Source organism: Peromyscus eremicus, chromosome 15, assembly GCF_949786415.1.
Source record: "Peromyscus eremicus chromosome 15, PerEre_H2_v1, whole genome shotgun sequence".
Lineage (NCBI taxonomy): Eukaryota > Metazoa > Chordata > Mammalia > Rodentia > Cricetidae > Peromyscus > Peromyscus eremicus.
The window spans coordinates 23,449,897-23,462,545 of record NC_081431.1 but is presented as its reverse complement, the minus strand read 5'-3'; the positions used below and the strand labels follow the sequence as shown (position 1 = coordinate 23,462,545).

Here is a 12,649-nt window from a genome sequence, read left to right as displayed (position 1 = left end):
TCAGGTATTATGGGGAGAAGTCAAATAATTCCATTATAGCCCAAGGGGGGAGATTTGAAAACTGAAGAATAACAGGGGGAAAGGGATGTACATTTGAAGTATCATCAGAGATGGTGTCTATAGATTTAATTTCCAATGCAGTTTACGGTAAAATTTTACTAGTTTGTGGCAGATATGAAAAAATTAAGGACAAAAGAGTTAGTGTTGTATGCCACTAAGTTTATTCAAGCAAATGTTTGTATTTATTCTGAAATTATTCTTTCACAATGTTGTTGTTTATGTTTCCTTTTTTTTTCTAGCCAGGATTGATGGCACATACCTAAAATTCCAGCACTTGGCAGGTAAAGGCAGGATGATCTGGAGTCCAAAGTCCTTTTCAGCTATAAGTGAGTTTGAGCCAGGGTGGGTTACATGAGACCTTGTTTCAAATGGACACCACTGGAAAAAATTTCCCTTTTCTATGTGCTGTGGGATGTCTTTCTGTATGCTGTGAATATGTGTTGCTCTGATTGGCTGATAAATAAAGCTGTTTGGCCAATGATGAGGCAGAATAAAGTTAGGCGGTACATTCCAACTGGAAAGACAGGAAGAGGAAAGGAGAGGCAGAAGAGATGCTGGGAGCTGCTGCCAGGAGAAGCAAGATGTAAAAGTACCAGTAAGCCACGAAGCCACATGGCAACTTATAGATAAATAGAAATGGATTAAGCTATAAGAGCTAGCTGGTGAGAAGCTTGAGCCATAGGCCATCCAGTTTGTAGATAATATAAGCCCCTGTGTGTTTACTTGGGACTAAGCAGCTTCAGGATGAGGGAGTGGGAGAGATTTGTCCCAACCACAGGCCAAGCGCGACACAGGAAATCTTCCGGCTACACCTATGAATGATGATTATGTAGATGTTAGAATATTTTTTAAAGAAAAATATTAATTTACAGGAAATGCACAAACTGTATACCAAACCCAACATCACTTTTTGGAATCTGAGAATGATATTAGTAAACCACATTTAATATTTGTTCTTTAGAGCCTGCTAATCTCAGAATTACCCTACAATAAACAGATGCTCTATCTACACTGGGCATCCATCCAGAAGGTAAGCTTATGGCCCACTGGGCTTTCCCCATAAAAGGACCAGAGCCTCACACAAGCAGGAGCCTCAGCAGAGAAAGCTCTGTGTCATTACTCAGCGACTCTCAGCTCCCGCCAGGTACAGAGGGAAGGTGGTTGCTGTTTGTGAAACAGATGGGAAAGGATTTTGGCTCAGTTCACTATTACAGCCAAAATGTGTTGAGCTAAATAAAGGGAAAGGGGCCTTTGAGTAGCTGAAGGACTAGATAGGAGCTGAGACTGGGATAAGGGAAAAATATGGTCAGGATGGAGTGACCTTTGTCTTGCTTTTCTCTAGGTGACCATGACACAACTCAGCTTCCTGCTATTTATCATCATGGCCACCAGAGGGTGCATGGCAGGTGAGTTTTGCTACAGGAACCCAGATTTCTTGCTACAGGACCACAGATTTCTCAGGTCACCTCTAGCTTTAAAGGCAGTCAACACTAGACTGGGTTGCTTCCAGGACCTGGGTCTCTTGAGGGCCAGAGGTCATGTTTCTTTTACTGTTGTTTGTTTTTCGAAACATGTTTTCTCTTTGTAGCCCTGGCTGTCCTGGAACTCAATCTGTAGACCAGGCTGACCTCCAAAACTCAGAGATCTGCCTGCCTCTACCTCTATCTCCTGAGTGATAGGTTTAAAGACATGTTTCACACAGCTCAGCTGATCATGCCTTTAAAAAAATAACTTTGTGAAATTAAATATAATTGTATTATTTTCTTATTCCTTTTTTCCTTCCAACATTTCCCAATTGTCCCCCACCATACTCTCTAACAAATTAAAGTCCTATTTTTCTTTAATTGTGGATTTCTCTCTCTTTCCCTCCACCTCTCTCTCTCTCTCTCTCTCTCTCTCTCTCTCTCTCTCTCTCTCATACACACACACACACACACACACACACACACACACACACACACATACCTGGACATACAAACAAAACCTAGTCCATCCCCCAAAGAGATGATGCCTTTGAGATGTAGGCTGGGTGCTGATTGCCTCTTGAAGGAAATGGTCTGTGGCAGTGAGATTGCTGAGACAAGTCCTGTTCCAGATTCTTTACTTGTGTGTAGCTTACTTGTGAGGAACTTCTGCAAGAATTGTGTCCTGTCCTTAGTCACTCCCTATGCTTAGGACCTTTGCGTTAGGGTTTCAGTACCAAGTGAATAGTCTTGTTTGTGCCCAGAGAATGTTGTCTTCAGTTCTGCTCTCTATAAGAACTCACCGTTGTTTTAAAATGTTTTTTTTCATCTTCACTGCTGTTTTAAGGAAAAAGGCATAGAGCCAAAAGTTTTTCTGTGTCCCGCCTGGTCCTGCAGCCACTCAGACCCAAGTAAACACACAGAGGCTGGTATTAATTATGAACTGGATGGCCTATGGCTCAAGCTTCTTGCTAGCTAGCTCTTATATCTTAAATTAACCCATTTCTATTAATCTATGTTTTGCCACGTGTTCTGTGGCTTTACTGGTCTGCTGGCATGTTGTTCCTTGAGTGGCAGGCGGCGTCTCTCTCCTCTCCTCTCTTCTTCCTGTCTATCTGCTTATATTTTCTGCCTGCCTCTAAGCTGCCTTGCCATAGGCCAATACAGATTTATTTATCAACCAATCAGAGCAACACATATTCACAGCATACAGAAAGACATCCCACAGCAAAGGAAAGTCCCTAAATGCCATCTTACTTGATCTACACATGGTAGTCTTTGTCAGCTCAGTATTAGGCTCTAGGGAACTGAGATTCAGACACAGTAAATACAATCCAAAAGTACTTGACTTGTAAACATGGAGCTAGTTACACCTGAGCAGCTCTGACCCCAGAGTTTTTGTTTGTTTCCAACCTTCTAGGTTCTCAGATGACATTGCAGAGTTGAGGCTACTTTGCAGGGCTTTTTATTCCAGGGTCTCTTGGTCAAGCCCCTGCACTGTCGACCTCACAACCCATGCTTCAGGCACATTAGGCTCCCTGCATTTCCTCTACTGCAGAGCTGGACTTCACTTTATTCTCCTTTTTCAGGACTTGAACAAAAAGTTCTTCAAGCCTTCAAATCTCTTGTCTTTCTTTCTAGTTACAAATCTTGTTGATTCTCAAGTGAGGCTTTTAGAAATCATGGAATGAGTTTAGGATGAATGACAAGGGGAGTCTGGGTGTCACGTAAGAATGAAATTCTGCATCTTCTTTTGTTAAAGAGAACCTGGATACCAACAGATGGGCCAATCCTGTGTCTTCCTCTCTGTTCAGAAGCTGCAAGGAAATCAAGCAGGAGATGACTAGGGCACAAGGTGAGTGATGAAGCATTTAAAGACCTCACTGTAATCCTAACACTTGGTGGCCCAAACCAGAAGATTGAAAGCTCCCAGGCAGCCTGGGGAGACCCTTTCTCAAAAATAAAACAAATAATCCAGTTAGGAAATCAGGTTTTTGTCATTTGGAACAGCTTTTCTTTTTGATATAGAAAATGTGACAGAATGTACATAATGGATAAAAATTGCCACTTAATCAATTTGAAGGGTTTTCAGAGTCAAGAACGACTTTCACAACAGTATGGATGACCACTATCCATCTCCAGAAAGTTTTCATTCCTTAAATAGAAATTATGCAGCCACAAAGTAATAAATTCCTATGTTCCCTATGAATTGCTGTTCTGTTTCCTACTTCTGTGAATCTGTCAATTCTTGTTACCTCACATGAGTAATCTGCCTTATTTCATTAGCATACTTCAAGGCTCATATGTGTTGAGAAATACTTAATTTATTTTAAGAATATTTATTATTATTATTATATTATTATTATTTAGATGTACATGTCTCTGTGTGGGCATGTGTACATATATGTGCAGGTATGCAGGTCCAGCAGAGGCCAGCTAATCCTCTGGAGCTGGAGTGACAGGCACTTGTACACTGCCAAGTGTGAGTGCTGGAACCTAACTCAAGTCCTCTGCTAGAGCAGTACTTGCTTTTAACCATGGAGCCATTTCTCTAGCCCACTTCATTCTTTTTGATCTATTGGGTATATAGGAATGTACACAATATATAGTCTGCATACTAGACAACACAGAATATATTGCTTATTCCTTTTTCTGAAGAGAAATACTTGGATTATTTCTTCCTTTCAGGTCTTGGGCCCAGAGCTGTAATGAACATGAATGTACATATCTGAGGCCCTGTTCCTAGTTATTTGGGCACCTGCTGAGTGGAGTTGCAAAGTCCTTTGATAATATTTATGTTTTACTTTAGAAATAAATCACCATCAGTTTGGATAATTCTATGTTCAGCCTCAGTCACAGAAGCATGGCTTTCTGAACTCAGGCAGATCCCCAGGGACACCTGTGACAGGACACTCAGGATATGAGGCATTAACCACGGTTGTAGTTCCTAGAGTCATTCTGCCTCTGGAGTAGAGATGGACAATGAACCTGCACACAGGACTGTGGACTGGTTCTCTCTACAGATGGCCTCTATTTCCTCCGCACGAAGAATGGTGTCATCTACCAGACCTTCTGTGACATGACCACTGCAGGTGGTGGCTGGACCCTGGTGGCCAGTGTGCATGAGAACAACATGGGTGGGAAGTGCACGGTGGGCGATCGCTGGTCCAGTCAGCAAGGCAACAGAATCGACTACCCAGAGGGAGATGGCAACTGGGCCAACTACAACACCTTTGGGTCTGCAGAGGGGGCCACAAGTGATGACTACAAGGTTGGTACACTCTGTAGCCCCTTGGGAGAGGGTGAGAATGTGAGTGTAGTTCAAGCATGCCAGGGAGAGGGTTGGAAGGTTGCTCTTCAACATAGGGCTGAGGAAGTGAAAAACACTTATCTCGAATCTCAACATCCCCAAAAGTAGACTTTTAGGTGAGTAGGTGTTGGGATCATTGTCCTTGGAAATGAGGGTATCTGAGCATGGCTGGTCATCTGTCCACTTGGAGCCCAGAGATACCAGCTGTGCTGAGAGCCCTGCATGTGAGTCTTTTGCTTAGTGAAACCTCCTTATCTGGTCAGGCTCAGTGTTGGTTGCTTTCCAGAACCCTGGCTACTTCGACATCCAGGCTGAGAACCTGGGTATCTGGCATGTGCCCAACAAGAGCCCCCTGCACAATTGGAGGAACAGTTCCCTGCTGAGGTACCGCACCTTCACTGGCTTCCTGCAGCACCTGGGCCATAATCTGTTTGGCCTGTACCAGGTACTGGAGACTGCTGAGGCTGCTTTTCAGGGGTGTGGAGAGAGAGGCAGGTGTTTGAGGTTGGGTGGGTTGTATTCCATTTTCCCTTATTCTAAAGTGTAATGAGCCAAGGAAGGCAAGGTAGTGGTACGTGAGAAAGAGAGAAATAGGGAGGGGGAGCAAAGAGAAGAGAAAAGGGGGTGTCCGAGAGACACAGACCAAGGAAAGGATTCTTTCTTTTTTTTTTTTTCTTTTTGGTTTTTTTGAGACAGGGTTTCTCTGTGTAGCTTTGTGCCTTTCCTGGGACTCACTTGGTAGCCCAGGCTGGCCTTGAACTCACAGAGATCCGCCTGGCTCTGCCTCCCGAGTGCTGGGATTAAAGGCGTGCGCCACCACCGCCCGGCCTAAGGATTCTTTCTTATCTGACTGGTTTGGAAACAATCTCAGTCACTGGACACATGCTGTGCTTCTCCATGAAGGGCAGTGTTCCTCTGAGTGCCAATGCTGCCATCCTTACCCAGTGACTTCTTTTGTTCCTTGTAGAAGTACCCAGTGAAATATGGAGCAGGGAAGTGTTGGACTGACAATGGCCCAGCAATACCTGTGGTCTATGACTTTGGTGATGCTCAGAAGACAGCCTCTTATTACTCCCCACTTGGCCAGAGTGAGTGTCTGATGCTTCTATGAACCCTTTGCAGGACACGTGATAAATTCAGTTATGATGACTGTCATTTATCATTCATGACAGCCTGCTTCTCTTCTGTGATTGTGTTTTGTTTCATTCATTCAATTGCTTGCCTTTGGGATCTCAACTATTACTAACCAATTTTACAGCCTAGGAGATTGGATCACTGAAGGTCCAGGAGTTTTCCCGACAGCACAGGACATCAGTAGGAGAGTCTGCATTTGCCCTGGGGAAACTTGGCTATGGAATCAATTCTAGCAACATTTATATCATCCAGTGATTTCTTAGGAACAGACCAGGTTCATGTGCAAGGGGCATAACAATAGAACAAAACAGGGTAGAACAACAACAAAAAATAGAGTTTTATTTCTATTGTGAGGGGTGACTATCGTGTTATTTAATATAAATCCAAGGTGGCGACAGCCGGGCAGTGGTGGCACACTCGGGAGGCAGAGGTAGGTGAATCTCTGTGAGTTCAAGGCCAGCCTAGTCTACAAAGTGAGTTCCAGGACATGTTCCAAAGCTACACAGAGAATCCCTGTCTCAAAAAAAAAAAATCAAAGTGGAACATTATAGCTGAAAGGTTTCTCTGGTCCTGTCAGGCCTTCAGTCCTGTAGCTGCTTATAAAATAATCACTCAGAGGCTTATATTAATTATAACTGCTCAACTATTAGCTCAGGCTTATTACTGACTAGCTCTTACACTTAGCTTAACCCATAATTCTTATCTATGTTTAGCCATGTGGCTTGGTACCTTTTCTCAGTTCTGTCTGGTCATCTTGCTTCCTCTGTGTCTGGCTGTGACCTCTGACTCCACCTTTTCTCTTCCCAGAATTCTCCTTGTCTGCTTGCCCCACCTATACTTCCTGCATGACTACTGGCCAATCAGCATTTTATTAAACCAGTGTACAAGAGCATTATCCCACAGCAGCACAACCCCTTCATAGAGGTTGAGCCTGTGCTGTGTAATTTAAAACTCTTTTTCTTTATTCTTGGCATATGAAAGTTTAAAATTAAAGGAACAAGGAAAGTGTGATAGGACCAGAGTCAATATACTTGCTACCTGCTGTGGTGGTCCACTGGAGGTTGTCAGTGTGATCTTCCCGGGCTACTAAATTTCTTCATACAAGCCTTCCACAGACTGGGGTCTTTTTGAAGACCCACTCTTGGACTCTGAGATTTGGAAAAGTCTCCTGTTAGCTATGTTTGTGGTTGGGATGTTTCAGCCATTGGTCATGATAGTGTCAGACTCCACCCAGTTTTTCTAATGTCTTAAACTATAATCTGTGCCTGGCACTAACAATCTCTGCATTGACCTCATGACAAGGATTTCTAGAATCTTCCTTGAATGCTGTTTTCTACTTTTTCTTTTCAGAGGAATTCACTGCAGGATTTGTTCAGTTCAGAGTGTTTAATAACGAGAGAGCAGCCAGTGCTTTGTGTGCTGGCATGAAGGTCACTGGATGTAATTCTGAAACTGTGAGTCTTTTTAAAAAAATTATTTTTAAATTGTGTATATACCTGTGTGCTTGTGTGTAGGTATGTGCATGTGAGTACATGTAGCCTTGGAAGCCAGAAGAGGGTGTTAGATTCCCTGGAAATGGAATTACATGTGGTTTTGACATGCCTGACATGGGTGCTTGGGAACTGAACTTGGATCCTTCTGCACAAACAGCAAGTGTTCTGAACCGCTGAGCCATTTCTCTAACTCCAAACTCATGAGTCTTACTAGGGACCAAGAGGGCATGAAGTAAGAATGAGTTTTTCAGTGTGTGTTGAGCATGGGAGACTGTCATAGTAGTGTGAGCATATATGTGAGAGTGTGACCTTGTAGCTGACTTGGTCTCAGAGATCAGAACTTCTGTCTAGATACAAATATCCTGTCTGGTTGAAGACCAAAGTCAATGTTACAACTTCTGATGCACTGTTGCTGTTTGCTTAGCTTTTAGGATAAAGCACTCAGTTACTTGGAGTCAGGGTGACACTTATATTCAGGAAGTCTGTGGAAGTCTTTGGAGGCTGAGACTGTCAGAGAGTCCCCAGGTATTGTCATTCTGCACCCAGGGTTTAGCTTTCAGAGTACATGATCCTTTCCAGGGTTTGTACAGATGCTTATTGTGAGGAAAGATTACCAGAAGAGTTTTGGACATCTGGTAGACCTCACCCAGGCTCTCTACCTCCCTATCACAGGCACTTTCTGTGGTTAGAAGTCATCGTGTAGACTGACTGAAAGATCAGGTGCACTCAGTTCCACTGCAGCTCCCTTAAGCCTGAGATCATTAGACTCTTCTGTTTGTTTGTTTGTTTGTTTATTTATTTATTTATTTATTTATTTATTTATTTATTTATTTATTTATAAGGAGGCCCCCTGATTGTGATGGAGAGTGATGGAGATAATGAAAGGGAAGGTCTCCTTGTGAAAATCTGGTTCCTATTCACCTTTCAGTCACATCTGAAGAATATGAAATGCAGTGTGCACAGGTGCCAGTGTGTTATTTGCTTATTGTTTAGCATAGCTTGTTTGAGCACCTACACTGTAATGGTACAGGAGACATGCCATGCCATGTACCTTGCCAGCACTTAGTAGGTTAGACATTCACACAAATGTGTAATTGTTATGTGATATGTTTAAAGTACAATAGAAATATAAACTAAGGAGCTTGGGTATGGCTTAGTGGTAAAACATTTGCCTAACATGCAGAAGGCCCTGGGTTTTGGTTCTTAGTGCCATAAAACAAAAGAAAGAAAAACACAAAACAAACAAACAAACAAACAAACAAACAAACAATATCTAGGGGCTACACTGAGCCCTGGGAATGGCAGAGTACTGACTGCAGGAAAGGGTTTTTGTTTTTGAGACAGGTCTCATATATCTTAGATTGGTTTTAAACTCACTATGTAGTGAGGATGTCCTTGAACTTCTGATCCTCTTGTCTTTAGCTCCCCAGTGCTAGGATGACAGGCATGTGACACCACACCCAGTTTATAGGAAAGGTAGTTTTGAGTTGAGTCTTGGAAGATGTACAGAAGCTTATGATGCAGACTAATTTAGGGTGAGTGAATAGCGTATTCCAGTTTTCCAGTGTTTCAGTTAGCATGTGGTATTGAGGGACAGCAAGCTGTATTTTAGTTTTGGTATATAGATGGATGTAGGGAGAGGCAAGAGCTGATTTAGGAAGTGTTAACAGGAACTAGTAAGGAAGAAACATTTACATTCCACTAGTGAGTTTGTACTGCATGTAAATGAGGGGAGCCACCAACACATTTTAAAGAGGAAGACTAACTTTATTATATTTGTGTGTTAAGATGACACTAATAACACAAAGTCAAATTTGGGTGGGGAAAGACTAGGCACAAAGAAAGGTGGTTTCCATGGTCCAAATGAAAGCATGAAGTAGGACAGTACCCGTGTATGGGGCCAATGAACACTGATGATTGAAAATTTAAGACCAGACAAATACATAGAATGGGAAGAGATGTCTAGGATAACCTTATAGTTTTCATTTGGGTGAGTGAATACCATTTAAAAAAATCTTACTAAAATTAAGTTTACTTGACTAATAACATAAAATTATATATTAATAGGATGCTCTGTGATGGTTCAATACACAGATAGATCATGCAATGTTTACCTCAGGTTAAGCCTGTCTGTCTCTCAAACATGCATTTCCTTGTAGTAGAAACATTCCAACTGATTTCCTCTAGCTTTTGAAGTCTGAAACATACTATCATTGTCTGTAATCATCTTTCTCTGTAATAGCATACTAGTATTTCTTGGTATGACAGAACATATTCTGTTACTTGGGAAGTTAAGGCATGGAAACAGCAAGTTCAAAGTCAATGGATATCATTTATTAAGTCACAATGTCTGAATGAAGACCAGGTTTGGAATCAAGGAGGATTTGCACTCATATGCTGCTACATGCTTTGGTCAGTGATGGATTGCTTAGATGACAGTGGTACAATGGTTTCATGTGGTAGTACTGCCTAGAAACATCATAGTGATTCTAGATTGTTTGAGGACACCCTGTGATGATTACACTGTGGTAAGAACAGTCAATGAATTAATCACAATAAATCCCCAGTGTTAAGTGGCACATGGCTGTACTAACCTTGTTTTTCATGTGGAGCTTGAAATGTTCAAATAGTGATTTAAATGGCAGAATGATTTAAGATCTTTAGCTAAAGACACATCTGGACTACAGATAGATAGTTTGAGCCATCAATGAACAGTCGGTTAAATGAAGGCAGAGGGTGACACAAGCTACAAGGACTGGAACATGTGTCTCCTCTGGGAAGTGTTGCTTAAAGAATTCATGAAGGAAAATCTAGCCAGGGAACCTGACAACAAAGATTCATAGAAGTTGAGGGGAAGTAAGGAAGAGACAGTGATGCCACTAAAGCCAATGGAGGGGGTTTATGGATACCATCCATGGAGAGTCTGATGAGGGACTAGAGTTCACTGAATTTGGCTTTTAAAGCGTGTCTGAGCCCATCAGCTGTATTTGTCAGCCTTCTGCCTCTCTGATTAATACACAAGAGAAACAGGTTAAAAGGGGGAAGTCTTGTTTAGTTTCATGCTTTCAGAGATTTTAGCCTGTGGTCAGTTGGCTCCATTGTTGTTAGATCTATGGTGAGACAGAAACATTCTACAGGAAGGGCATATCAGAGCAGCGTGGCTTACTGAATGGTGACCAGGAAGCTGAGAAACAGCATGAAAGGCCAAGGCAAGTCACCTTCAAGAACATGCTTCTTTGTGGGTAAGAAGATGGCATAGTGGGTAAAAGGACTTGGTGTGCAAGTCTGGTGATCTGAGTTCATATCTCCAGAACCCATACAACATCTGCACAAAGTAGTGAGGGTGTCTGTAATTCCAGTGTCCCCCAGAGAGGGATGGGAATCAGAGTCAGGGGACCCTCCCAAATCTCTTAGGTCAGCTAACATCGTTAACACAGTGATGAAGAGAACCTGTCTCAAACAAGGTGGAAAGTCAAGGACCAACAACACCTGGAGATTATCCTCTAACTTCTGCTTTCACATAGGTACATTTGTGTCATGAAGGTACATGCTCCCCTCTTCCCCAACACATTACACTTCCTTTCCCAGTGATCTCTTTCCTCTAACGAGATACCCAACCCCCATCCATAGCTTCACCACCTCCCAATAGTCAATTCAAAACTGTGAACCCATCAATGATTAGCCAGTTGATGAAGGCAGGGTCCTTATATTCAAGCCTTCCCCAAGGTCCTGCCTCTGGATGTTACACTGGGGACCAGGTCTTCAGTGCATAACACCTTTGGGGAGGACACTTCATATCTAGACCATATCACCAGCTGACCTCTCATTGCTATTTCCTCTCTCCCTTCTTTTCCAGAACTGCATTGGTGGAGGAGGATTCTTCCCAGAAGGTAACCCTCGGCAGTGTGGGGACTTCGCGGCATTTGATTGGAATGGATATGGAACTCACATTGGGTACAGCAGTAGCCGGGAGATAACTGAAGCAGCCGTGCTTCTGTTCTATCGTTGAGAACTATGTGATGTGGGACCCAGACTTCTTCTCCAGTCTGTAGACTCACATGCATGGAGAAAAATTACCTAGTAACTAGAACGCTAATGACATAGGAAAGGAGAATAAATCATGTTCATCACAGGCTTGATGTCTTCGTGAATCCTTTTTGTGCAGGGATGAGAGGTTTCAAGAGTTTCTGCTGCCCTGGTTGGTTGTTTTTCAGGTATCAGGACTGTGAATCCTGACTTAGCACTTCAGGCTGGAGAGATGGCTTAGTGGTTAAGAGCACTGGCTGCTCCTCCAAAGGTCCTGAGTTCAATTCCCAGCACCCATCTGTAATTAGGTCTGCTGCCCTTTTCTGGCCTGCAGGCAATCATGCAGGCAGAACACTGCATACATTAATAAATAAATAAATCTAAAAAAAAAGAAAAAATTAATTCTTCTCTCATATATTACATCCTGACAGCAGCCTTTCCTTCTTCCTTTCCTCTCAGTCCCTCCCTTACCCCTCTCTCCCCTAGATCCACTTCTCCATTTCCTTTCAGAAAAGGGCAGGCTTCCCATGGCTATAGACCAAACATGGTATATCAAGTTACAATAAGACTAGACATATCTCCTCCTATTAAGGCTGGATGAGACAACCCAGTAGGAGTAAAAGGGTCCCAGGAGCAGGCCAAAGAGTTAGTGACAACCTCCACTCCCACTTTAGTAGTTTTACAAGGAGACCATAACATATGCAGAGGACCTAGGTCAGACCCATATAGGATCCCTAATTAGTTCAATCTCTGTGAGCACCTATGAGTCCTGGTTAGTTGATTCTGTGGGCCGTGTTCTTGTGGTGTCCTTGACCACTCTAGCTCCTACAATCCTTCCTCCTCATCTAGTACAGGATTCCCCAAGCTTCACCTAATGTTTAGCTGTGGGTCTCTGCATCTGCTCTCATCAGTTGCTGGATGGAGTCTCTCTGATGATGATTATGCTAGGCTCTAGTCTACAAGTATAGCAGAATACCATTAGGAATCATTTCATTGACTCTCTCCCAGTCACATTTGGTTCTATCCTAGGTCTCTGGGTTATCTAGACTCTGGTTCCTTGCCCTCCAGACATTGTCAGGCATTGTCAGGCATGGGCTTTCTCTCATGGCCTGGGTCACAAGTTGGACCAGCCATTGGTTGGCCACTCCCACAAATTCTGCACC

General features: G+C 42.9%; 1 protein-coding gene across 1 annotated transcript; it reads left to right on the top strand.

Moving 5' to 3' along the window:
* Positions 1 to 1,001: 1,001 nt before the first annotated feature.
* LOC131925233 (intelectin-1a) lies at positions 1,002 to 11,592 on the top strand. The gene is made up of 7 exons (XM_059280517.1): positions 1,002 to 1,466; positions 3,286 to 3,378; positions 4,547 to 4,794; positions 5,120 to 5,278; positions 5,801 to 5,921; positions 7,318 to 7,421; positions 11,317 to 11,592. The coding sequence occupies exons 1-7, from the start codon at positions 1,409 to 1,411 to the stop codon at positions 11,467 to 11,469; spliced, it is 936 nt and encodes a 311-aa protein (XP_059136500.1). The 5' UTR covers positions 1,002 to 1,408; the 3' UTR covers positions 11,470 to 11,592.
* Positions 11,593 to 12,649: the final 1,057 nt, after the last annotated feature.